Genomic DNA, 27,761 nt, shown 5'->3' with positions numbered 1-27,761 from the left:
TGAGGCAACATCCGACTGTGTACGCTCCATCGGACAAACTTTTTCGGGTTTCATCTGACTTTTGTTGGCTGTGCAAACGAACAAACTTTCCGGCAACAAAAGTCAGATGGAGCAAAGTCCGATCGTGTGTACAGAAAGCCATAGGACTTTTGTACAAAGTACAAACGCGCATGCTCAGAACCAATGCAAAAGATCAGACAACAATACAGAAGTTGACCAAAGGTGGCGGTAAAGAGCAGAAAAACCACGTGATTTGATAATATTTGGCAGAAAAATTCCTGCCGTGTGTATACAATACAAGTTCACGACCGACGCCCTTTTGTACAAAAATCCACGGGAAAGTTTGTACAAAGTCCAATCGTGTGTATGAGGCTTTACCATTGCTTTAATTAATCATGACTAAGGCAAGGTTCACAGTTGTACGGGTGGTGCAACGTATGATTGCATGGGCACAGCAGCAACACCATTCACTTGAATGGTTTGATATACCTGCGGGAAGCGAATGGTAAAAGTCTCTGACCTTTTTTTATGAGGCCTCATGGAACCACATGGAACCATGCATTTTCACGCATCTGAAAACATGCGGCCTTTTACAATGCATGAGGGTGCCACTAAGAATTAATGATATCCACCGCCTGGTGTCTGCAAAAGAACAGTGTTATGCCTGTGGGCCCACACCCCGCATATGTGTGAACCTGGGCTAACCGATGTCAAAATATGAGAAAAAACAAGTGTTTGGTGTGTAAACTCAGCTGAAGGATTTTTACAGCTGAATATTTGATTTTATTTCTTTTATTCCAAGGACACATTTTTAGTTTGCATATGTAGTTTGCAATTTACCAGTCAGAAGAGAAAATTGGATATGTTTCAGATGGTTTTCTATAGTTAAAGTGGTTCTAAAGACTGACGTTTTTTTTTACCTTTTGATGCTTTCTATGCATTTAAGGTAAAAAACCTTCTGGGTGCAGGTTCCCCCCACACCTCCCAGTCCCCTCTTATACTTGCCTAAGCCCCATCTCGATCCAGTTTTGTGCATGAGAGCAATGGCTCTCCCGGGTCTCTCTCTCCCTCTCCCTTTCCCCCCGCTCATTGACTCATACAGCTGTGGGAGCCATTGCACAATGTCTATTCACAGTGTGGCTTGGAAGCAAGCCTGCTCGAGTTCCCCCATAGCAAGAGGTTTGCTACTGGGGGCACCTCGGCAGAGGGGAGGAGCCAGGACCACCGGTGGAGGACCCAAAAAGAAGAGGATTGGGGCTGCTCTGTGCAAAACCATTACACAGAGCAGGTATTTTTAACATGCTTGTAATTATTACTATTGTTGTTCTTTTTATTTTTATCACAACCTTTACAATCACTTTAAAGCCCCACTCTAATCACAAGTTTTTTGTTTTTTGTTTTTTTACATATTGGGTAATCTCCTGCAGCCATTTCTGTTGTACTTGGGTTTGCTCCAGTGTAGACTGCACCTTTGCTCTTGCCTAAGTTCCTGCTGGTAATAACGATGAACCATGCCTACGCAATGTGTGTTTACACAACTGCTTGTAGTCGGCATTTGGGGCTTGAGTCACTGGGTAAAAATGCAGTTGCACACTTTGGAGAAGAATGTTGTCTCCCGATCACCGGGTAGTTTTTAATGAAATCTGCAGATTAAAAATGTTGAGAAAAACTATTAAAATCACATTAACATGTCAAAGCATATTCAAAATTTTGGTGATTGGGTTTAGATGTACTTTCATTGTACTTTTAGAGGTGTTTTGCTTAAAAGTAAGGAGCAGGTAGTCATTTTGTCACACGGAAACAATCTATATTGACACTTCAGTTATTTCTCGTTCATCAACCTGACACACATGGCTTCCTAGCCAAATAATTGTCATGCTAAAGTAATCTTCTTTAAAGGATAGGACATTGATTCAGCCCCCGTTACCTGCAAACCCCATCTAAGCCAAATTGGAAAACGATTAAGCTTTTTGGGAAAGAAATCAATTTGTATCAAGAAGCCATCAGATCTTGTGGCCTTTCCTATACTGTGCATGGTTAAGCACCTTGAGCTGCTGGCAAGTATTACAATGTTGACATAAAGTGATTCTCCAAGAACCAGATCAGATCATGTCAGTCGACAGCTCCTGATGCCTCAGTGAGCCTTGTTACCAGTGCTCCTCATCTGTTTGGACAGCTCTGCCATGCACATGTCGGTGATGCTTTTCAGAAAGTGTAATAGATCTCTGTGCTGTCATTGTTTCTTTTTATGTGATGCTGCTGTAAAGAGACATGCTAATGCAGGTTATTTAAAAAACAATAAGGCCTGGTTTTATTATTTACAAGAATCTGAAAGAGACAGCTGTCAATCAGAGCTTGGAAAGGGAAGCTTTATTAAATTGTGCTTAAGGCTCAGATGTTTTTTATCGGGTTATCGGTTTTCCTAAATGTCGCATTTTGAAGACAGCAATTCTTGATTGAATTATGGCAGAAGTGTTTGTTGGGCTAACAAACATTATTAGAAGCAAACCATGTATATTTGTTGAGTTTACAAGTTTGTTTTGTTGCTGTACAGCACTTTTTAATTATTTTGTTATAAAGAAATAATTTTACCAATTTGTTTTAAAATCCTGCTTGGCTTTCTAATAAAAAAAAATTCTAGCATTGCCGAATATTCTTTGAGGCAATTTTTATACCCATTGTTAAGATAATTGTTAGCAGAGAGACAAGGAAATAGTTTCCCTCCTCTGACTCATTCAGGTCTTTTGTTAGTACAACAGTTGTACAGAATAGAATTCACAGAGTGTGTAATCTCCATCTGCTGGCTGCAAGCGGTAAATATATTTTACTGAAATATTACTTTTATTAAAAAATATTTTTAGTAATTTGCTAAAACTGGAGAATGCAAAGTCTGGTGCAGCTATACATGGTAGGCAACCATCTTCTAACTTCAGCTTGTTCAGTTCAGCTTTGACAATATACTGTAACCTGTACCAGTACGGGTACATTCCCGAGTGTGAATGCATCCTTAATGATTAGGCGACCGGGGTGGGGGGTTATGGCGGAGAAGACAGTGATTATTGCTACCCTGTTTCCCCTAAAATAAGACCTAGTGTGATTGTCGGTGATAGCTGCAATAAAACCCCTACCCCCCAAATAAGCCCTAGTTAAAGTCCTTGTAGGTCTTCTTTTCAGGGTAGGGCTTGTTTTTGAGGAAACAGAGTAGGGCTTATTTGGGTGGTAGGGCTTATATTGCAGCCAACACCGACAATCACGCTAGGTCTTATTTTAGGGGAAACAGGGTAGCAGCTATACCAGTCTCTAGCGATAATTGCATGCAAAATCCAGCAGACTGGTTGTACCCAAGTTGATGGATCATATATGGTTCGGATCTTGGCTGGTTCATTCGAACTGTCTATGGCTGGCCTCAGTGAAACATCCACTGGTATGTTAATTTTTTTTTAATTCTATGTGATATACATCTAATTTTGAGGTTGATTTGTGTCAGATTGGGCTTTCTATGAATAGTATTATGTAAGTAGCATCTGTACAGATAAACCTGTTGATTTTAATTTTCAGGCAATCCCCAATCTTCCATAATTCTATGTCTCCACTGTATATGCTTTATTAAAAAATGCCATCTACACCTTATTTCCGAGCTTAGCTCGGTGCTCACGTGACCGACTGCCTCTCTTGATCTGACAGCTACAGCGGGAGGGGCTGAAAATCCCCCGCTAACGTCAATGAGGAGGAGAGGTCAAGAGAGGTGGCTGGTCATGTATATGAAATAAGGTATAAATGGCATTTTTAGGGTAACAAATGCTTTAAGTATCCAGTTTGCATTTTAAATAACTTGAAAATTTGTCATAATATACAGCATACTACATTTTAAAATGTCTCATTGATGCAGCTGTTGCTTTTGTCTAACAAACACATTTGAAAAGCTGAGGTTTATAATACTTAACTTTTTTTTTTGTTTATTTTAAGGTGCTGTGGCCTCTATGTTTTGGGTTGATGCTGAACTGGGAAGTGATATATATCTGGATGGTAAGCACAGAGTGGAAGCAGTGTAAACAGATATGAAATTATGTAAAATGAATATACTGTACTGGGAAGTGTTAGAATGCTGTATTGAAACCCTTCATTTCAGTTCAGTAATGATTTACTAATGAGCCTAAATAAAAATCTCACAAGACATTTGTAGGCTGCCCTTGCTCTGCTTCTTAAAATGCTAGCTAGCTGTTTCAACGTACTGATTCATTGGCTTCAATACCTATGGAGTTGCTGACTAGGTACAAGGCAAATATGGAATTCCCTGACTTTCAAGGCCAAGTTCACCTTTTAGGAAAAAAATAATAAATGCACATATTTATGCAGTAAAAAAGTACATTTATTTGTTTTCCTACTTTGCTTTATGTTGGTGCTTACTTGTTCCAGTTCCTTAATATAGAGGGCTAGCATTTTCAGAAGGAGGTCAACAATGGCAGGCCACATTTCTATCAGGATTCATGTACTTTAGCCACTTCGTCCTCCACAACAAGTGGATATACTAGGAACACAGTCCTGGTATCAAAATTTGCAGCCCGCGGTAGGCGTTCATGTAAAAGATTTGAGCAGCTCTACAGTCATCCAGTTTTACAGGACACGAAAGGGCCCTGCTGCTGCTGCCCATCTCAATTCCTGGGCTCTCCTGTTCCACTGAGTGCCTGAGTCCCACTTGTTCAGACCAGCTGCAAATGGAGGACAGGGAGGAACATTTGTTATTCTGCCTGTAACCGCTAGAAAGACAACTGATCAAACTTATCTCAGTTTGATCGGCTGCCTTGGAGGGGTGGGTAGAGATCAGGAGTCCAATAGACCTCCGATCTATCAGTAAAGAGTGCCTGTCGCTTCCCTTGCTATAAAAAGCATTTTTGTTCATTCCTTGTTATAGCAATAAAGTTGAAATAAGAAAATCGCTATGAAGCTCAGAGTGAAATCTATAATTCTAGCAACAGAGTTCACATTTAAATCTAAAATGGTGGCCTGCAAACGTACCATTGTTTGTTGCCATTTCACGGGCATGGGAAATTTAAAATCTTGACATGTTTGGTATCTATTTACTCAGTGCAACATAATCTTTTTTTATATATTGGCAACAAAATTGGTACCTGGAACATGCCATAGGAGTGACCTAACTAGACTGCAAAGAACTAATAGCCATCCTATTAGGAGTTATATTTGCTAGGTTTAGGGCAAAGCAGTACTGTTTAATGCTGCATTAGTAGCAAAGACTGGGTCATGCTTAAAACCCATTAAGTGGGCTATTCATACTCCAGTCAAAACTGAAAATGAAAGTTTGAGAAGCATAAAGGTCCTCCCATGGAAAAATGACATTTTACAGTATAAAGAAGACATTCCTTTTTAAGATGCTTATTTGCATCTAATATATTTGCAAACTATATAATTTTACTACTAATAAAAAGTGTTTTGTTTCTTCTGTTTTGTGCTTTATGCAGGCATTGTATCAGTGGTTGATGCCAAGTATGCATTGCAGGTATGTTGCATATGGTGCTGATTTTATGCTTGAAACTTTGAAATCCAGGATGGTATTTGCTCAGAATTTTGCCATACATGGAGCAAATGTCTTTCCTGCAACCATGGGTTGCAAGAAAGAAATTAGCTTGATTCCCAGACAGTGTTGATGCTGGAATCCCTTTTGCCGTGATTATCGCTAGCAGCTATAGCTGATTGTACCCAAGTTGATCGATCAAACAACTTTGTACATTCAGCCTGCCCATTAATGGTTCGAATCTCAGCCGGTTCCTGCTGAACCGGTTGAAATTCGAACCATGTATGCCCGGCTTAAGGCTGGGTTCACACCATTGCAAATTGGATGTGGGATCCCCGCATCCTGTTTGCAATAGCAGGAGATTTTGACATATCTCCACAGCAGCTCCAGTGCGTTTTGCACAAAAACGCTGTTCATCTTTTGGTGCGTTTCATGTCCGAATTCAGCCCAAAATTCGGGGTGAAATTTGGACCTGAACCGCTGAACCAGCACGCACAGGACCCCTGCTGTGAACCCAGCCTCAGAGTGTTTTTTACCTTAACCACTTCAATACAGGGCACTTTCACCCCCTTCCTTCCCAGCCCAATTTTCAGCTTTCAGCGCTCTAGTGCTTTCAGTGACAATTGCGCGGTCATGCTACACTGTACCCAAATGAAATTGTTATCATTTTGTTCGCACAAATAGAGCTTTATTTTGGTGTTATTTATTCACGACTCCGTTTTTTTTTTTTTGCGATATAAGCGCAAAAAAAGCGGAAATTTGGGAAAAAAACAATATTTTCTTTTTTCTATTTGAAAAGAAATCCAATAAAATCAAATTTTGTCATAAATTTAAGCCAAAATGTATTCTGCTACATGTTTTTGGTAAAAAAAATTCAGTTAAGTGTATAATAATTGGTTTGTGTGATCACGGACATATGTACGCAAATGATCATGTACATATGTGTGCAGGTGATCACGTACATATGTGTGCAGATAATCATTGGGACATGTGATTTTAGTGGGACATATGTGGGGGACATGTTTTTATTATTAGGGACATGTGTTTTTATTATTTGGGGACATGTATGTTTTGGGGACATGTGTGTTTTGGGGACATATGTGGGGACTGTGTTTTCACTGTGTGGTGTGTTGTGTGTTTACACTACACTGATGATCAGTGAGTAAAAAGCTGTGAAAAGCAGCCCATACTCACTGATCATCAGCCGGCTGCAGCGTTCTGCTCTCCTCTTCTCAGCGGTGACTTCCGTGTGAGGAGAGGAGAGCCGATTGCCTAGCAACCGGCTGTTTGTTTACATCACATGACGGCCGTGATTGGACACGGCCGTCATGTGATCAGGAGGGCCAATCACAGAGCCCTCCTGCCGATCTGAGATGTGCCGTGTCCGGGTGACACGAGCACATCGGGATCGCGCCGCTGCGCGGGCGTGCGCGCGCGCGATCCCGCTGCTCCTGAATGACGTTCCTGAACGTCCTATCAGGAGCAGGCGGCTCCCACCCGGCCGTATATATACATTGGCCGGGTGGGAAGTGGTTAAACTAAAAGACCCTTCTCCAGAGCAGCGTGAATATTTCCCCATTTTGAATGTACTCCTTTACAAAACAGAGATTGTTTTTCCACTGTCCATCCAGATTTATTGTATTCCTTGCTTGAGGTAATTGTAGACATATTGATCTCCTTGCCACACTCCTTATTTATGCTTTGTAAAGCATAATATACTATTGAGCCAAAAAGGTTAGGTATGTGATGACTACAGCTTCTTGACTTATTGGATGATATTCATTACAGGTAACTCCCCTTCAGATGTACAGGTTTACTTTAAAAAGTTTTTTCACAGCCACCGGTCACATTTTGTACTTCCTTGAAGGGTTGAATTAGTTTGGTGATATGAAAAGCAAAAAGGAAAAACATTGCACAACACAGATTTTAGGAAACGGAACTGTTTTTCTTAATGTGTGAGGAGCTTTCTTGTTTCTTGCTACAGTGGATCAAATAGAACAGAATAGACTTTCTGACTTAAGCACAAGATAAGTGATTTGATGAAATTAGTAGGTCACCAATCAATTTCAGCAATTTTTTATTTATTTTTTTATAGCTACATAGTTTTGGCTAGAGTGGAGAAGGTTTAAAAATGTTCTCAGATTGTATTCTTATGTCCCCATTGGTGAGAATATATTTTACTTCCTGTGAGGTCATCATGTTCAGAAAAAAAAACAAAGAATCTCCATTGGGCATAAAGATAGAAATAAAAATATATAATTTTATAGCATGGAAAAAGGTTGGAATCTGACATATTTTTTTTTTTTTCTTTCTGTCTGTGTCTCTGTTTGGGGATCATTTCTCAATTTTTTTGTGGTAACAGGACTGAATGTAAGGGAAAATTCTCCATTGTACATAGTGACTGCAATAAAAACCGACAAAGGTTCCTCTCACCCCATCCCGATTTGAAGAAAAATGGTTTTGAAGGAATTTCCTAAAAGTGTTTGCGTTATGGCAAAGCACTTCTATTCGCTTTCACACTATGTATGTCAAATTCCCATGACTTCATAAAGTGTTTGAGCATGACTAAAAAGTCTGCTCCATTTATCCCATTGTAGATTCAATTAAACTGTGTAAGAATCATTGTCAGTATGATTGGGGTTCTATCCCCCCAACATGCTATCCAAAACATTAAAGTGTAAGTACAGGCAAAAACTAACTCTAAGCCCTTGTACACACGGTCGGAAATTCCAACAACCAAATCCGTCGGATTTTGTCCAACGGATCTTGTCCGAAACTGTTGCATACACACGGTCGGACAAAGTTGTCGAAAAATCCGATCTTTCAGAACGTGATGACGTAATTTCGTTACGACGGGACTACGTTCACGCTAGTAGCCAATAGCTTTGATGTAGGAATTTGATCTGAGCATGCGTGGCACTTTGTCCAATAGGAATTCTCTACACATGATCGGAGTATGTCCGATCGGAGCATTTTGTTGGAAAATATTTCCGGCAAGTTGGAAAATTTGGTCCGACGGATATTCCGACGGAAACAGTCCGATGCAGACCACACACAGTCGGAATATCCAACAAAACGCTCCGATTGGACACATTCCGTCGGAATCTCCGATCGTGAGTACAAGGGCTAAGGCTGCATTCACAACTGAACGTTTTGTAGCTTGAAGCCTGAAGCTACAAAACGCTAGAGGGGAAAAAATCCATTATTCTCAATGGAGATGGTTCACATCTAAATATAAAAAAGGCAACGAATTTGCGGTAAAAAAACACGGCAAAAAAGCCGCAAAATCACGGTAAATTCGTGCAATTTTCTGCCTGAAAACGCTACACTCAGGTGTGAATGCAGCTTAAACCTGCTCTCTGCCACATTCTAACCCTGTAAAGCAAAAATTGCGGTACTTGCCAAATCTGCAGCCGATCCGGTCTGGTTTGCAGTGGCGGAAACTGTGTGCAGGAGAGTGACGTCGCCCATAGACTTACTATGGGGCTTCCCTTGTGGGTTGCCTATCCTGCACCCACCTGCACACTGAAGCCGCTGCTGATGCTGGCACCATACCGGATTGACTGCAGAATAGGGAATTATAGCAATTTTTGCTTTACAGGGTTAGATGGATTAGGTTTAGAATGTGGCAGAGAGCAGGTTTAGCATTGGTTAGGTTTTGCCTGAACTTCCACTTTAACTAAATTAAATTTTTCTTTTTTTTTTTTTTTAAACTTCTGCAAGAGGAACAATATCTTTATTAAAAATGTCATTCAGAACCCTTTGCTTAAAAGATTGATTTGTATTACCCTCTGCATTTATGTGTCTTTTGCCTTATTTCCCATGCATCCTTCATCGAAACCTTAACCAATCTTTAAATACATTTTCTTTGTCATTTCTGTGACATGGAAAACAAAATGATTCTTATGGCTGTTTGGTAAATAATGACATACTGAAAAACAATATAAATAGCAAATAAGTTTCAAAAGTTGAACATCTTTGTCGGCCACTAAAACCCTTCAGATTCTATAATGATCCATCAGCACCAAATTGAAATCCTGTCATTGCAGTAGTTGTCTTGAAAGCCTTTCTGTGATGGACAGAAGTAACTTTTCACTTCCATGCAGTAGATTTGCTTGCTTGTTCAATTCCCTCGCCTGCAAGCCTTGACCTCAATAGCTGAATATCGCTGTCTTTGTTTCTGGCTAATACAAGCCGTGACAGTAGAACAAAAGGCAGCAATTTAAAGAGTGTCATGCTTCACGGACTTGGATCAGCATAGGTCGCTGAAAGCAACGCTGCTGTGTGACCACACTGCTAAATTGAAACTGAAGAGGTAATTGATATCAGGGCCCATCACGCTAATGGGATTGTCACCCTCAAATCAGATTTTTTTTCTTTATTTTTATGGATGAATAATTGGACAGAATGACATGACAGTCGTCTTCTCATTTGTCCTGAAATGTCTGTTCTTATCATACTGTATATGTATACATTTTATTTATTTTTTCACTTGGGGAAAAAATATTACATTGTAAAAATACCACAAACCATTTACACAGAGCAGCTTTTTTTGGCAGTGGATAAAATGTATAAAAAACAACAATCCTGGGCAGTGCTATTAAAGAAAACTTTTTGAAATGTTGGTAATGATAATGAGATGTTCCCCAATTAGAACATACTTTGCTGTTAAACATGTAGTTGGATTGCAGTTTACTTTTTAAAAACAGTCATCCTTTAAAGTGGTGTTGCCACCAAAAAAAAAAAAATAGTTTAAAATTCTTTAAAAAAAAATAATAATAATTGGAGAAAAATTTTTTTCTACTCACCTCTAAATACCTGTTGTTAGGGGGTCCCTCGTAGTCTGCCTTCTTCCTTGCCCGGGCTGGTGACGTCACTTCCCCTCGTGCCGCACAGTCATCTGGGACCTGTCACGTGTCCCAGATGACTGTGCGGCGTATCACGTCGCCCTGCGCCGCTCGCTCATGCGTAGTGGGTGCCTGGCTGTGAAGCCACAGCCGGGTGCCCACAGTAAGAATGACGGCGCCGCGAGCGGAGCGGGGAACGAGGGGGGCTTTGTTCCCACGCATCGCTGGACCCTGGGACAGGTAAGTGTCCAATTATTAAAAGTCAGCAGCTGCAGTATTTTTTTTTTTTTTAGGGGGCACCCCACTTTAAGTATCCTTGAAACAAGTAAAAACGTAAAGTGGAATTGTAGTTTAAACCTTTTTTTAAAAAAAAACAGAACTACTGTACGCAATTACTTTTTTGAAAGTTGCTTAAAAGACAAGTATGGCCAAAGTTTGCTTGTTCTCTCCTGTGACCCAGAATCAGCGGACAGTCTGCTAAAGTCTGCTGTTGGCTGACGTCGCAGAGCTGCTCCAGGCTCTGGAAAAATCCAGACAATACTGTCAGGATCCACCCAGATGCCTAATCAGCAGCTGGCTCAGCCTTTCAGCGCACTACTGAGAGTCTGAACCAGCTGCTCCTGCCCCTTCCCAAGGCTGGCGCTCCAGTGAGTGCTGGAGAGGCAGAGTGGAGAGCGGTGACTGATAGTCACTGCTCTGAGCGGACTGAGGACTCATGTGATTACTTATTTCACGGTGTTAGAGTTGGTGGGGACAGTCTAATGCTGCAGCACAGAGGTTTGCTTTTTGTTTTTTAGAACTCCACACTTCTTTTTAAAGATGTGTTTTTTTTCAATAGAATCTTAGCTTAATGTAAGGGATCCATTCAGCCCAAAACTCCTATGGCTTCTTATAATTTTTATATTCATGCCCACCTTGCATGTTAAGAATGGTGAATGAGTTTTGCTTGGAAATGATCTTAAATACTTGAGGGCATACTTGGATGGTTGCTGCTTTGTGCTCTCCACTCCAATGCTCTATGATGCCAAAAATAAGTCACAGCTACAGCCCTCATCATACCTGTCCTTGTATTGCAGTGGAAAAGAGGGATGTGTTTGACCAGTTCTGTTACCAAGTACTGACTGCACTGAGTCTAAGGGCCAGTTCACACCACATGCAATCCAGTGTGCTTTTTCTGCATTAAAAATGCATGGGAACTAGTTTTATATGGTTTTCAATGGCATGGTTCACACCAGTGCTTGCAGTTCCAGTTCAATAAAAAAAAAAGTAGAAAATGTTGCATTTTCCTGCAGTAGACGCTACTCTTGCACACTATACAATTTTATTTCGATTTTAGATTTACCAAAACATATAAACACTTTTAATTTGTGTGCTATCAGGTGGGTCCTTGCACTACATAGTTTAAGGTAAATCTAAAGGAAATTGAACAAACCTATGGTGTGTATCCAGCTTTAGGCTGGCCATACAATATACACTTTTCTTGTACAACTTTCGTTTAGATTTACCAAAACCATATATTATGAGGTCAACCTAAACACTTTTTCAATTGGTATGCAATCAAGCAGGCCCTTGCAGGAGAATTGTACAAGGAAATTGAATATTGTATGGCCAGTCTTGAATGTAGTGGTCTGCACCGATTTATTTACAAACCCCTCACAATTGCTGTTACTGGAAAGTTCTGGGTGATGCCACTGTTCAGCAAAAGTGATTACTAAATGGAACCCTGTATGATCTCTTCCCAATCGCCTTAGCTGTAATGATCATGCACATGTTTATTTTTATACATGTCAGTGAAACATTCCAGCTTACTTGGATTTTAAACATTTCTAGAAATACAAAATGTAGGTTATGGTGATAGTAAGGCCAGCGCTTTAACAACGGCAGCTTATAGCAAATATTCTCTTTGCAGTCTAAGGAGTTTACACAATACTAATAGCAATTTTTTCTGTGACCTACATGAACACAAACAGTGTTACACTGTGAACTGTTAGGCCAGCCGTAGACAGATTGAAATTTGACTGGTTCAGCGGGAACGGTCCAAGTTTTGATCAGTCTATAGGCAGGCTGGTTGTACTGAAGACTATCTATGAAACCAACCTGTTTGTATTTTTTTTTCCGTGCGAGCACTGCTGGGGACTATGGCCGCCGGCAGTGATCATTGTATTCTAACGGCTGGGAAATCTCCTGCTGTCAGAATATAATAGTGCAGCAGAAGGGATTCCTCCATCAACCCTGACTGTGTTGATGGGGGAATCGAGAAATTGTTCTTTCCTTCAACTTGTGATTTGAAGGAACAAAAATTTGTATGATGTATGGCTTGCTCTATTCTCTTTGTTGGCACTTTAAAACTGTGTAATCTGATGAAGCCATGTTTCTCATTTAGAGCTTATTTTTTATTTAGCATCTAACAGAGGAAAAACCTGAGGACCTTATTAATGAAGCTGCCAGGTAAAGTGTTTATTGTTACATATTTGTTCTTTTGTTGCATTTCGTTGTTTTTTTCGCATGTTTTCATAGAATTTTATGATCTACTATATTTAGTATGGCCAGTGTTATAATTTTCTAAAACCTAGCAATATGTTCAATGTGGAAAAAAGACAATTGTAGTATAACAGGTTAAGGTCTTGTGTGAAATGTGTACAAATGTTTGCTGCTTAATAAAACTATTTTTATCTAACAGACAGGTAGCATTAGCCGATGTGATACTCATCAACAAAACTGATATTGTGTCTGTTGAAGACCTGAATGCAGTACATTCGGCTGTCAGGTAAATGTATTCACCGTGTGCTGCTTACTTTGTCATTGCTTGTGGGGTGGTGTTTAAGCTATCTGTAAGCGCATTTGGATTTTACAAAAGTGTTTGACAGTTTCCCAAACACGGCTAATGTGTAAGTTAAAGTCTATAGGCTCCTTCCCTCTAATTGTAAGGGTCCGCAGCCACCAAACATTGGCCTTTGGCTCAGTAAAGTAGAAGAAATAAACAAAATGGAGGAACTAATTCTTACGTCACAACATAAGCTGAAAAGTACACTAAAACTTGGACACTGTGAAATCTGTTTGTCTATTCTGAAGAGGGAAAATCTCTCTTTGAATTATAACTTGCTGATCAGCAAGACAAGATGCCCCTGAGTCTCACCTTCAGGCTATCTCCAATCCCCCCCGCCCCACACACACACACACACACACACACACATTTTCCTCTTTCCTATTTCTGCCTTGTCCCTTTCTCCACTCCTCTTCTCCCTCTTCATCATCTTTATTTATAGGCTCTGTTCTTTTAAGAAAAAAACAAAGAAAGATGGTGAAGGTTGTCCTTTGACTGACTTATCCCATAGTGGCCAGTTTATCAAGGATTTTCCTTTTGTTCTTTAAGACCCCTTTGACACTGAGGTGCTTTTCAGGAGCTTTTGCGCTAAAGATAGTGCCTGAAAACTTCTTCCCATTAATTTCAATGGATGCTTTAACACTGGGGCGGTGCAAAAAGTCCTGCAAGCAGCATCTTTGCAGCATGTTTGGGGCGCTTTTAAAAAGCGCGTTAAAAAACGCTCCTGTCTATTGAAATGAATGTGAAGCACTTCCAAATCGCTTCAAAACGCAGCAGGCACATGTCCATTGATACCCACTGCTCCATAGAGGACTCGATCAGTCCACTAATGTGAAAGGGTCCTTAGATGTAGATGTTTTGTAAACCGTACACAAAATCTGCTTGAACATAAAAAGAACAGAGATGCCAAGCCATTGTGTCCACCAGATCTCCTGACTGCAGTAGAATAACATTCTGTGTATCTTTCAAGCTTCGAACCAGTAAGCACTAATTTCTCAACTCTGGTAAATATTTGAAATCTTTTCTAACTTATGTCTACTTGTATTTCCATGTCTGTCTCTATTTTATAGGTCAATAAATGGACTTGTGAAAATTCTGGAAACTCAAAGATCAAGGTTTGTACTAAGCCTGAGCTTATTGAACTGTGAACTAACTGAATTAATTTTTCTGGTACAATGATTTTTCTTTTACAAAGGTTTTTATTGCAAATGAAGTATTACAAAAGTGTACAAAAAATTACTGGTTACAGTAGACATCAGACAGCATCATTTATATAAAAAATAACAGAACAACAAAAAAGACCCGACATCAAAACGTTGGCTATAGTGAGCTGTGTACATAACGCTCATGAAGAGGAAATGAAAATCCTAAACGATTCTGAATGACTTAATCATCGGCAAAAAATATATCCAATATAGACAGAGCGTATGAAAACAAAAAAAATAAAAAAAATTAAAAAAAATAAGTACACATTGGAAAATAAGATAATTAAGAAGTGCAATATAGCCCGTCGGGTTTGGATATTTCAGTCTACCATAACCATCAGAATTAGCTTGGCTCCGTCTCGGCCAAAGTCTTTAGAGAAAAAAAAGACTAAGGCAGAAAAGAAGAGATAAATGAAAGTAGGAAACAGAAAGAGAGCAGAAAGAGTAAAAAGAAAAGAACAGAGGAGGGGAGGAGGAGTCCATTCCACTAAAGGGAGCGGGGGGTGCACACGGAGACCCTAGATAGACAAAAGTTGGCTGTTGAATCTGGAAGGTTGGACAGAGGATATCCAGGGCCCCCAGGTTCTGAGAAACTGGTCATGGGTATCGAAAGCCAAGGAGGTAAGTTTTTCATTTATCATGATGTCGCTCATACGGTTTTTAACTGCCTCGAAGCTGAGTGTAGGTGTTTTCCAAGACTTGGCAATGATCAATTTTGTTGCATTAAAAAGGTGTTGTGCTAGTTGACGCTCTGGGCGGAGAAGTTCCGGGATAGGTTTACATAATAGAGCTGCATAAGGGTCTCTTCTCAGGTTGGTATGGAACATATTTCTTAACAGGGCGTATACCCGAACCCACAATCTGCAGGCTCTAGGGCAGGTCCACCAAATGTGGGCCATGGACCCTGGTACCGGGCAGCCCCTAAAACAATTAGGGGAATGTGAAGGAATGAATCTTGCCACCCTCTCAGGCGTGTAGTACCACCTATAAAAGACCTTATATGCATTTTCTAATATGAGAACATTCCTGGAACTTTTCATGAGATTTGTGGTCATAATCTGCCAATCTGCCGGGTCCAACCGCGTCCCTAATTCTTTTTCCCATTGGAGATGATATTTGGTTGTTGGGGGTTTGTTGGTAGAAATAATAGAGGAATATATCAATGATATTGTCCCCGGGGAATGAGGAGTAGCCCTACATACCTTTTCGAAGGGAGTTAGAGAGTATGGGGTTGGCTGAGCCCGAAGGAGCTGTTGTATGAAATGTTTGAATTGTAGGTAACTGTAATGTTCCCGTAGGGGAATGTCGTGAGAAGAACGTAGCATAGCAAATGTAACTAGTCTCGTGGGAGTGAGCAAAGAATGGACATCTGTGAATCCATTAGTGGCCCACCAAGAAAACTGACCAGGATTGTCTCTACTAGGGGGGAATAATGGGCAATAGGAGAGGCGTAGCAAAGGCAGGTGAGGGGATATGAGACCAGCCGAATATTTTATCGAGTCCCAGATGCGAAGCAAGTGGGCCATACACGGCCCTACGCCTTTCGGCCGCTGCGAGGGAGGGAGCCATGGCACAGAGGAAATGGGAATAGGGTGCGAATCCACCAGATCAATAGTGGCCCAGAGAGGCATTTGATAGTTGTCATGAAAATGAGTGATTTGGGCAAGATTGGCCGCCATATAGTACGCTTGGAGGTTGGGGCCCTAGAGACCCCCTTCAGACCGCCTCGCGTACATTATCTGCTTATTAATTCGGGGGCGAGAAGCAGCCCAAATAAATTTCAAAAGTTTACGCTGATGGATACGCAATATATGGGGGGGAACTGGAACGGGCAAAACTCTAAAAAAATATAACGACTTTGGGAGATAAGTCATACGGATTGCAGTGATTCTACCGAACCAGGAGATCGGGTAATGAGACCAAGAAGATAACAGGGTGTCTAGCTTACGAAAGAGGGGGGGGGGAAATTAGCCTGGTACAAACCATCATATTTGGGGGTGATACAAATTCCCAGGTAGGGTAGTGAGGGAGGCCATTGAAAGGTGAAACTTTCTTTTATGGTTGACAATTCCGATGGGGAAAGGTTTACTGACATAGCTTTAGACCTTGAGGGGTTAACACGTAAACCGGACAGGGACGCAAATGTCTCCAGGAGAGAAAACAAATTGGGAAGCGAAATTCTAGGTGACGTCATGGTCAATGATATATCATCCACAAAAAGCGAAATTTTATGTGGAAAACCTGCTACTTCCACGCCTCTGATATCTGGATGTGAACGGATCGACTCCGCCAGCGGTTCCATGGCCAATACAAATGAAAGAGGCGAAAGCGGGCAGCCCTGACGAGTGCCCCGTCGTATAGGGAACACATGGGATTCAAACCCATAGTATTTAACTTTAGCTTGGGGGACATCGTACAGGGCTGCCAACCAACGCAGGAATGAGGCCCCGAAACCGTAATGGCGGAGAATGGTCATAAGATATGGCCAAGACAACGTATCGAAAGCCTTGTTCACATCCAGCGACAAAAGCATGGTTTCGAGGGATTGACTGTGGGCAATATGCTGTAATTGGATAATTCTACGAATGGCATCTCCAGCCTGCCTCATCGGAACGAATCCTACTTGGTCCTTTTTAATGAGCCGAGGGAGAAACGAATTTAAACGGTTGGCCAAAATTTTCGTAGGATTTTCATATCAATATTAATTAAAGATATAGGACGGAAATTCGCCCAGGAAGTATGGTCGCGGTCAGGCTTCGGCAACATCACTATATTAGCTGTCAGTAGGTCTGATGAAAGGCTCTGCCCTTGCTTGACGGAGTTATACATGGCCGCCAAAGGGGCTGCAACTACATCCACCATTTTTCGATAATATAGTGCCGTGAAGCCATCCGGGCCTGGCCGCTTCCCGACCTTGAGGTCCTTAATACTTTCTCTGACCTCAGTCTCCTGGATATCACGGTCCATAAGGCCGCGTACACACGGGCGTACTGTTCGCCCAACTTTGTCCGTCAAACAGTTTCGGCAAACAGTCCGCTCAAAATTAGCATGGACGGACATGGCCACACACGACGAACGAACAGTTTGCTGAAACCGTGCGCGATGACGTGAACGGCACGTACGACGGGACGAAAAATACGACGTCCTATACACTGCATTATAACTTTCGGCGTGAAAATCCTTTCTGAGCATGCGCGCAACTTTGTTTGACGAACAAGCCTACACACGAGCGGACTGTTCGCTGAAACAAGGTTTCAGAGGACAGTTTTACGGAATTTCCGAAAAACCTTGTTCGTCAAACTGTCCGCTGAAAGCCCACACACGAGCGGACTGTCCGCCCAAACACTGTTCAGCGGACAAAGTTAGGCGAACAGTCCGCCCGTGTGTACGCGGCCTAAGAGTCATCTGGGCCTCTGTTAAAGTGGGCAGGGCTATTCGCTGGAGAAATTCCGTCCTATCCTGTTCTGTCTTAGAATCTTGGGCTGAGTATAGGGAGGAGAGTCTATACCGAAATTCGTCCAGTATGTGTGCCGGATTACTGGTAAGCTTATTATGTCTGGTACGCAGAGTTATAGGGGTCAGTTTAGGGTTAAACGTTCGCAACCTCCTAGCCAGGGCCGCAGTGGGTTTATTTGACCTAATATACCAGCGTTGGCGAGACCAGTGCAAAGTGCGTTCTGCTTGTTCGGTAAGACTTAAGTCTAGTTCCATGCGGGCCTGGTCTAGGAGCTTACGATTAGCAAGAGAAGGAGTTTGCTTAAAAAGCGCAGAAATGGAGTCCAAACGGGACTCCAACTTTCGCTGCGCCTCCTGCCTCTCCCTCTTGCGTTTAGACGCTATTTGAATGATACGACCCCTGAGTACCGCTTTATATCCCTCCCATAGCGTCACTGGGGAGGAAACTGAAGTTAAATTAAAACGGAAATACTCAAATGACGCCTCTAGTAAGGTATTATGGATGTCTCGTATAGATAACAATGAGTCATTCATAACCCAAGGGGAGGGTTGAGAATTACGCATTAAGGACCGACAAACCACTAGAATGGGATCATGGTCTGTCCAGGGAGCTGCCAAAATAGAAACAGATTCCACTAGGGGGAGGTGTTTTCTATGCATTATAACATGGTCTATTCGGGAATGCAAATGATGCGGGTGGGAATAATGTGTGTAATCTTTGGTTGTCGGGTGTAACTCACGCCAGAGGTCGATCAAATCATGGGTGCGTAACGAACAGGAAAACATTTTAGCTGCGGGGGAAATGGCCTTCTTATCGGATGGATACTTGTCTAATATGGGATTAAGGGCCACATTGGAGTCCCCCGCCAGCAATAGGGTCCCCTTCTGATGCGACGCTAAGAGGGAGCAGATATGTGACAAGAAGGGACCTGGATTAGAATTGGGAGCATAGTAGGTCAAGATAGTAACTTCCGTATCTTGAATGCTGCCCAAAAGCAAAAGATATCTGCCTGCAGGATCTGCTATCTGTTTGTCGCAGCGAAAGGGGACCGTCTTGCGAAAGGCAATTAAAACTCCCCTCTGTTTGGTCGGACCATTGGCCTGAAACACCTGTGGATATTGGGAGTCGAAATAGTTAGGGTGTGAAGCAGAGGAAAAATGGGTTTCTTGGAGACACGCGATATCAACGAATTGCCTTCTGAGATATTTAAACGCTTTAACTCTCTTGGGTGGTGAATTCATACCTTGGACGTTCAGTGACAGCCAACGCAGGGTCATAACGAGTAAGCAGAGAACCGCTTATCAGAGGCTCCGCGTGCATCCCCTATGGACTCAGGAATAAGAAGAAGAAGGGTTAGAGTAGAATAGGAAGTATTAGCATAAGAAGAGATATTAAGAGAGCCAGAAAAAGTAAGCACAGAAGAATCAAAAAAAGCTCGGAAGAGAAATAATAAGAACCACAACTTTGCATGTAAGCGTAGGCCTGGTGGCCTACCAAGAAGTCGGAAGTTGAGAGGGACCATAATCCCACGCAAATACCGAATCTAGGGGGGCGCAGTAGTCCACCTGGCCCACTCGGTCTATCTTAAAAAAAATTACAATAAAACAAACATTGAACTTGAGCACTAAGTTACATAACTATTGACTGTAAGTAGAACAGAATACTTATGGTAATGTCAGACACGGAGTGCTGGTACTAAAACAACACCAGCGGGTCGAGACAAGCTCGATAACTAGTAGGTCACACAAAGTAAAACCCCATAAACTGCAGGCGCACATGAGCTTAAAATTAACACAACAGTACAATTGACTGACGGACCCCCCCGGCCCCCCCCCCCGGGAAACCACGGAGGGGAGCTGGGGGAGGCCCGCCACAGACATCTAGAAAAGTCCAAAAATAAAAAAAATCACACACACACACACATATATATATATATATATATATATATATATATATATGTGTGTGTGTATATATATATATATATATATATATATATATATATATATATATATATATATATATATATATATATATATATATATATATATATATATATATATGCACATGTCGATACCGATATCAAGTCCCCACAGAACAGCTGCTAGAGCTCGGGACAGGACCGGTACCTCACCCACTCCAGGTAAAGTGGGACAAAAAAAAAAACTAGAAAAAAACCGTGCAGACCGTTCACAAGGATAATAACCCACACTCGGACGGGGGGGGGGAATGTCAGCCTGTGGAAGGTCTAGCTGTAACTCTTGAAAGTGACGTCTCAGGTCAGAGACAGAGGAGGCTTGGACTTGATGTCCCCTATAGGTGAAGGACAATCTAAAGGGGAACCCCCACCTGTATTTTATGCCCAGGTTCTGCAAGATCAATAGGTAGGGTTTTAAAAGTCGCCTTTTAGCAATCGTTACCGGAGATAGATCCGTGAACAGCTGTAGGGGATAATTTTGGAAAGTGAGGTCTTGGCGATCTCTCGCTGCCTGTAGGAGTCTTTCCTTAGTGCGATAATAATGCAGCTTTATAATAACATCTCTGGGGGGGCCTTCCAAGGGCTTTGGAGCCAGGGATCTGTGTATACGGTCGAACTCTAATCGCTCCAGGGGGATTTCAGGGGCAAGTTCTTGAAAAAAGGCCGTAGCTGTACCCTGGATATCTGTAACAGCCTCAGGGATACCGCGGATTCTCAGATTGTCCCTGCGGGCCCTGTTCTCAGAGTCCTCTAACTTGTCCTTCAATCCCTCCAGCTCCGCATGCAACTTTTCAAGTTCATCCTCATGGCCCTCCAGCACTGTGGTGGATAAGTCCATCCTTTGCTCTAGTTGGTTTGTGCGGTGGCCTAGCTCCTTAAGGCCTCGCATGAGATCAGAGGAAAGCTTGCGTGAGGCTAGCTGAAATCTCATCCCTGACTATAGAACGGAATCTGGCTAGCATATCCTCGGAAGCAGGTTGTGCAGGGCTTACCAAATCCGAGGGAAACTGCTGCAGACTGTCAGGGGGAGAGGCTGCCCCCACCCCGGAGAGCCTCGTGGTGTTGTCTGGCTCCTTAGGCTCAGGCGCCATCTTGCCTGTCCCTGCTGCTTGCTACATCTTGCGCTGTTTGGGAGACCTCCGCTTTCCCCCGTGCGACCGATGCATTCCCGCGGGTCCCCGCCGGTGTCCGCAATCTGGGGCTGCCGGTCCGGCGTGTCTGAGTAGCCTACGTGCTCTGAGGACCGAGTATTTAGCGGCCGGTGGCGCGGAGCGCGGAGACTAAGCGGCCATTTTCCGCGATCGCGCGCATGCGCCCTCGGTACAATGATTTTTATTAGCATATAAAGAAAGAGCAGATATAAAACATTAGACACACAATGCAGAATTTTCATGAAAACAGAAAAATATGTGTCAAAGTTGAAACTATTAACAAACCATGATCCACGACCCAGGTTGGGGACCAATTCATAATGCCTGAGCCGTAAGGCTCAGGGGCTTGTTTAAGAAAAGGAGGGGTAAGCAAACCAAAAACAAAGAGAGAAAAGGGGGGGGGTGTTCTTAATTTTAAGCAAGAAGGAAAGAAGAACAGAGTGGTGGACAGGGAGTCCAGAGAGGAAAGAGGGGGGGTAATGAGAGGAGCAGAGGAAAGGGAGGGGAGTTCCCCAGGCTGGTGGTTGAGGAAGATTAGTTTGGGAGGCCTAGGCTGTTTGGGCGCAGGGTTGGAAGGGAGGAAGACCACCATGGAGCCCACACTTTAAGGAATTTAGCTTGAGTATTATTGAGGATCTATTTTTGTGGATTATGAGGGTCGTCAAGGTGCTCTTCACCTCTGCGAATGAAACAGTCGTTTTCTTCCAGGCCTTTGCTATTGTACGTTTAGCAGATATGAATAGGTAGGTGGGCAATTTCTGCAGATGGGAAAATGGGCCTGGGATCAGACAATAGAGCAATGCTAGTTTGGCGTCCTTACGGATGGGTAAGTGGGAAAAGGGTAAACAGAAGCCCCGAAACCCTTGACCACAATCCAGTCAAGCAGGGACAGAACCACCAAATATGGATTTTGTCTCCTCTGACCACAGCCACGGAATTCATATCACTAAGAAAAGGAATTTGGCAATGCAAACTGGGACATATTACCATCAAAGGAGGACCTTATAGGTTGCCTCCAGCAAAGCTCTATTGAAGGAGCACTTTGCTTTGCTAGACCAGGCCTTGCTCCAATCTGCAATGTCAATTGAGGATAGGTCTTGCTCCAATTCAAGCACATAGGAGAGTGAAGCAGAGGGTGCTACTGCAGTTGATGGAGGAATATATCATTGGAGATGGTGCCAGGTGCACCTGGGAAGTGCAGGCAGTTATGTTTGAAGGTGGTTTTCTGATATGGCAAAGTGTCATGGTGGTGGAGGGCGGTGATTCAATGCTGCAGCTGAATATAGAGAGAGAATTTGACCGAAGAAGCTGCAGGGGTCTCTTGGATTGAGGACCAGGAAGGGAGGGTGCGAGAGTCGAGAAAATGTCAGACCTGCGAGAACCCATGGGCAGCCACCATGAGAAAACGTGTGGTTGTTTTAAGCCGGGAGGAAGCATGGGGTTGTTCAGGAGGGGGAACAGTGGGAGAAATGCTGACATAAGTTTGCCGGAATACTGTATCACGTCCCACAGTCTCAGGCTATGTGCCGTTAGGGGGCCAACAGTTTAATAGAAAGCCAGGAAACAAGGTAAGTTGAGAGATTTGTGCCACTTGATCTATTTAGCAATGTTTGGAATGCCCAGTCCGACTCGCCGTCTATGGACATATAGAGTAGAGTGGGGGACCCTGGGATGCTTGTGGGTCCAAATGAAAGAGAGGAGTCTGTTCTGGAGGAGACGTAAGTAGAACAATGGGACTTGAATAGGCAGGATCCTGAAAAAATAAAGGATCTTTGGGAGAGTGGTCTTCTTGACTGGGTGAATACGGGCAATCCAAGACGGGATAGGGAATCACCAAGAGGCCATAAGGGCAGTGTTAGTATGCAGAAGAGGTTAAAAGTTGTCGGGAAATAGGGAGGTGGAAGAGGATGTCAGCTTGATTCCCAAATAGTCAAATTAGTAGCTGGCTCAACATTTGTTTCTATATATAAAAAAAAAAGTGTGAGTTTTTTGTATAAAAGTGTTATATAGGGTAAGTGTACAGTGTGTTGTACATAATGTAAATAATCTCACATCTCAATAAACTACATATAAGAACAAACAGCATAGATATAACAGGTAGTGTTTGTGTCAATTATTTCCACATAAGCCGATAACCATGTATTATTTACCTTAACATATCGGCAATATAGGAGAAAGGGGTTAGATTGTACTAGCATGAGAAGTGACAAACTATGTGGTGCAAGTTGAGGAGGATTGTAACCATATATCCCAGATTTTATTGTACTTAGTCAGGCACCCTCTATTTGTGTAAATCACCTTTTTGTAAGGCAGGGTGTTGTTAATTTCAGCAAGCCAGGCAGCTAACGTAGGGGGAGCTGTCTGGATCCAGTTTTGGGCTATTAACTTTCTTGCTGTGAATAATGTTTCATACAAAAAATTAAGTGTGTATTTATCTATTCCACCCTCGGGAAATAGGCCCAGCAGGCACTGTCTACGATTCAGCAACACCAGTGAGCCCATTTGGTCATGTAGAAACTTAACAACCTGCGACCACTAACTCTGGATCCGAGGGCACCGCCTGATAATGTGATTAATGAGAGATGAAGTAGCATGTTGTCAGCGTAGAGCCCAACCCTTTCCTCCACTGGGCCAGTTACTAGCCCGTGGATATCCGGGTGCTCTCTGAGTGCTATCACCAGGGGCTCCACAGCCAGTGCATATAACAGTGAGATAGGGCAGACCTGCCGTGTCCCCCATGATAGTAGGAAGGCAGCAGAGGTCCAGACACTAGCTACTACACAGGCCTGTGGAGCATTATACAAAATAGTGAGCCACTTGACAAAATTGGGGCCAAACCTGCAACAGGGTAAACACTGCCAAAGGTATCGCCACTCAACCAAGTCAAAGGCTTTGGCTGCGTCAAGGCAGACAATGACTCTAGATCTTATGTGATGGTGGGAAGCCTGAACATTCATGAAGAGACGTCTAGTGTTAAAGGCCGTGGTTTTTGCTGGCATGAAGCCTGTTTTATCAGAGTGCACAAGGGAAACAATAACCTTATTTAGACGTAGGGTCAGTATTTTGGCTAGTATTTTGATGTCCGTTTTGTAAAAGTGAGATAGGTCTATATGACTCAGGTAGGTGAGGGTCCTTGCCTGGCTTAGGGATGAGGGCTATGATGGCTTCACGCATTGACTCAGGGAGGGTATTAGCCTTAAATATCGCTTGGTATAAGGTAAGCAGTCTAGGGATTAGGGTTTCCGAAAAGTGGGCGGTAGCCCATCAGAGCCGGGGGCTTTAGCTTTCACGAAATGCAAGATAGCTAGTTTGATGTAATCTGATAAGAACTGAGCCTCTAGCATCTCTACCTGTTCATCAGGAAGCGTGAGGGTACCAAGATTTTCCAGGCCTTGTGGAGGATAGCTAACCTTAGATGTGTATATGTCCTTAAAGAAGCCAGCAAATTCTCTGCCAATCGTGGCGGGGTCTGTGATGTCGCCCATCTTATCAGACCTCAGGGTAATGACCACTGGGGGTCTGGAGTCCAGGTGAGCCAAGTAGCCTGGGCGTTCACCCTGCTCAAAAATCTTTTGTTTACTAAAGAACAACTTGTACTGAGCCCGCTCCTGGCACAGCTGGTCAACTGCCCTGCTTTGGAGCTTCTAGCTGGCTCAACGATATGGGAAAACAGATAGGAGGTGCGATGCCAGGGAGTCCAGGAGAGTGATGATCAGAGTGTATGATTTGTGTGTGTTCATTTTGAGTCCAGAGATAACAGCAAAGTGGGCCAAGAGAGCCTGAAGGTTGGGTAAGGTGACAGTCGGGTTGGTGAGGGTCAGAAGGGTATCACTTGCAAACACACTTAGTTTATAGCATTCACCCGCGTAGGGGATGCTGTCGACATTGGGGTCTGCCCTAAGGGCAATAACCAGGGGTTCAAGGGCAAGAATAAAGGGGACAGGAAACACCCATCTTGTTCCTCTAAATATGGGAAACATGGGCGAGAGGCAGCCTGCATAACGAACAACGGCCGCAGGGGTCAAGTAGAGGGCTCTCAGCCATGAAACAATCGATTCCCCGAAACCCTATCGCTGCAGTACATATCACAGTTAGTTCCACAAGAGGAAATCAAAGGCTTTATAGATGAATCCTGGCATTTTGTTTTGGTGTAGCAGGGTGGTCAGATGAACTACTTTCCGAAAATTGTCCCCTGCGTAACGGTCAGGCAAAAAGGCGACCTGATTTCTATGGACCAGGGAATATAGGTCCTATTTGATGTGGGAGCACAAAATCTATCCCAATCGTTTCATATCCTCATTCAACAGAGAGATTGGGTGGAAGGCCTGAGGCTCACGGGTCTCCTCGTTAGTCTTGGGAATCATGGAGATATGTGCCCATAGGGAGTCAGAGAAAGGCAACATTCCCTGCTTCGTACAGTTAAAGTAGGCTTTCGGGTGAGGGAGCAGAAGAGAGGAGAGTTTATGGTAGTACAGGCCGGTGAATCCATCCAGACCCGGAGCCTTCGAGAGACGACTACCCTTCATGGCCTGAGCTGCCTCAAGTTCGGAGATGTCTGCATTAAAGAGGTAGTAAATGCATTCTATACATTAAGGTGAACAACCTTCTGTAGTGCTGCAGCACCCCCCCCCCCCCCCCCGGTGCTCCCGTTTTTTACTTTCCTGAATCCAGTTTTCTACCCCCAATCCCCCCCCCCCCCGGGGAAGAGCACACCAGCTGTTGTCTCGTGTCCTGATTGGATAGATTGATGGCAGCGCAGCCATTGGCTCCCGCTGCTGTCAATCAAATGCAATGATGCGGGGGGGGGGGGCAGAACTCGGGAATGTGCCCGCATGGGTGTCCCATTGGAGATCGCTTCTCTGGCGGGGCACTCAATACAGGGAGGAGCTACTAATGCTGGGGGACCCCAGAAGAGGAGGATCGGGGCCACTCTGCAAAACGAACTGCACAGTGGAGGTATGACATGTTTGTTATTTTTAAAAGAAAAACACAAGGGTTTAGTAACCGTTTAAGGGTGGTGTGGGCTGCTGAAGGTCACGGTTACTATACAGGGGATACTCGAAAATTAGAGTATCGTGCAAAAATGAATTTATTTCACTAATGCAATTTAAAAGCTGAAACTAATATATGAGCTAGACTCATTAAATGCAAAGCAAGATAGTTCAAGCTGTGATTTGTCATAATTGTGATGATGTCCACAATCTCAGAAAATTAGAATATTGTTAAAAGGTGCAGTATTCTAGGCTCAAAGTGTCACGCTCTAATCAGCTAATTAAGCCTGAACACCTGCAAAGGGTTCCTGAGGCTTTAAATGGTCTCTAAGTCTGGTTCAGTAGGAATCGCAATCATGGGAAAGACTGCTGACCTGACATTTGTGCAGAAAACCATAATTGACACTCTCCATAAGGAGGGAAAGCCTCAAAAGGTATTTGCAAAAGAAGTTGGATGTTCCCAAAGTGCTGTATCAAAGCACATTAATAGAAAGTTATGTGGAAGGGAAAAGTGTGGAAGAAAAAGGTGCACAAGCAGCAGGAATGACCGCAGCCTGGACAGGATTGTCGGGAAAAGGCCATTCAAAAGTGTTGGGGACTTTTACAAGGAGTGGACTGAGGCTGGATTCAGTGCATCAAGAGCCACCACACAGACGGATCCTGGACGTGGGCTTCAAATGTCATATTCCTCTTCACAGAGGTCCGATATTCTTCTATGTACAATCCTTGTTTTATTGATTGCATGTAATATTCTAATTTTCTGAGATTGTGGATTTGGGGTTTTCATGAGCTGTAAGCCATAATCATCACAATTATGACAAATTACAGCTTGCACTATCTTGCTTTGCATGTAATGAGTATATCTCATATTAGTTGCACCTTTTAAGTTGCATTAGTGAAATAAATTAACTTTTGCATGATATTCACCTGTAGAGAAAAGCCAGAAATTGGGCAAAAGCCTTAGAGACTTTGGTTGGATTAGAGGTGAGGACCCTGTTAGTGGAGCATGGGTTTCCGAATTAAGCCTCCTGGCCAACATTTGTGCCAGGCTTATTCACACAAGAGTAAAACCTGTGCTTAGGCCACCGCAGGGCCTTTTCAGCCCTTCCAGAGCCCAGTAGGTCTAGTTCGACTGTGTAGCTGAATTAATTCTTGATAAGAAGAATGTGCCTCTCTAAGTAAGTGCACATGCAAAATAGGCAGCATAGCTTTGCTTACAAGAGCTTGTATTTTATTATTATTCCCTTTATTGTACCAATTGGTGTGAATGCATCTTGCCTTCAAAATCGTTGGCCACAGTGCTGCGGATTGATCATACACTGGTTGTGCTGACATCATTCACCCAAGGGTCTTCTGCTTTTTGTAAGTGGATTCTGTTTGCTACCACTCAACATACACATGAGATTAAGTGATAAAGGTTTAATATAGAAATCTAAACGGTGGCATGAATTCAAAAATGTATTTTAAGGGCAAGAATTTAAAACTTTACCCTTTTGAGTGGAAGCATTAATCACCTTACATTATGCAGTTTGAGGAGATGATTTGTTTCAGTCTGCTACTTCATTTTGCACAGACTTGAATCCTGGGAATGCTGCATTTTTATGGTCAGTAATTACCACTGACTGATAAATCAGAAACCCTCCTTAGCAGGGCTTTCCTGAGTTTGTGTCAGTTTGAAGAATAGCTGTCATGTCAGTTTACACGGCACACTTCTGTGCTGTTTTAGAGACTTTTGTAAAACCTGAAATCAATGTACTTGCTGTTTCATTATAGTACTGTGT

General features: G+C 42.9%; 1 protein-coding gene across 3 annotated transcripts in view; it reads left to right on the top strand.

Annotated features, from left to right (window-relative positions):
• The window catches only part of LOC143974022 (zinc-regulated GTPase metalloprotein activator 1-like), a 100,150-nt gene that overhangs the window by 41,816 nt on the left and 30,573 nt on the right, over positions 1 to 27,761 (top strand). For all 3 annotated transcript variants that reach the window (XM_077474994.1, XM_077474995.1, XM_077474996.1), the window contains 5 exons: positions 3,967 to 4,026; positions 5,478 to 5,515; positions 12,779 to 12,825; positions 13,058 to 13,144; positions 14,272 to 14,316. In XM_077474994.1, the coding sequence (XP_077331120.1) occupies positions 3,967 to 4,026; positions 5,478 to 5,515; positions 12,779 to 12,825; positions 13,058 to 13,144; positions 14,272 to 14,316 (277 nt within the window). The remainder of the gene's footprint in view (positions 1 to 3,966; positions 4,027 to 5,477; positions 5,516 to 12,778; positions 12,826 to 13,057; positions 13,145 to 14,271; positions 14,317 to 27,761) is intronic.

The sequence above is a fragment of the Lithobates pipiens genome, unplaced genomic scaffold (assembly GCF_037356315.1).
Source record: "Lithobates pipiens isolate NorthernLeopardFrog02 unplaced genomic scaffold, aLitPip1_a1.2 Scaffold_13, whole genome shotgun sequence".
Lineage (NCBI taxonomy): Eukaryota > Metazoa > Chordata > Amphibia > Anura > Ranidae > Lithobates > Lithobates pipiens.
The sequence above is the reverse complement of the archived record's forward strand: the minus strand, read 5'-3'. Positions and strand labels throughout refer to the sequence as shown.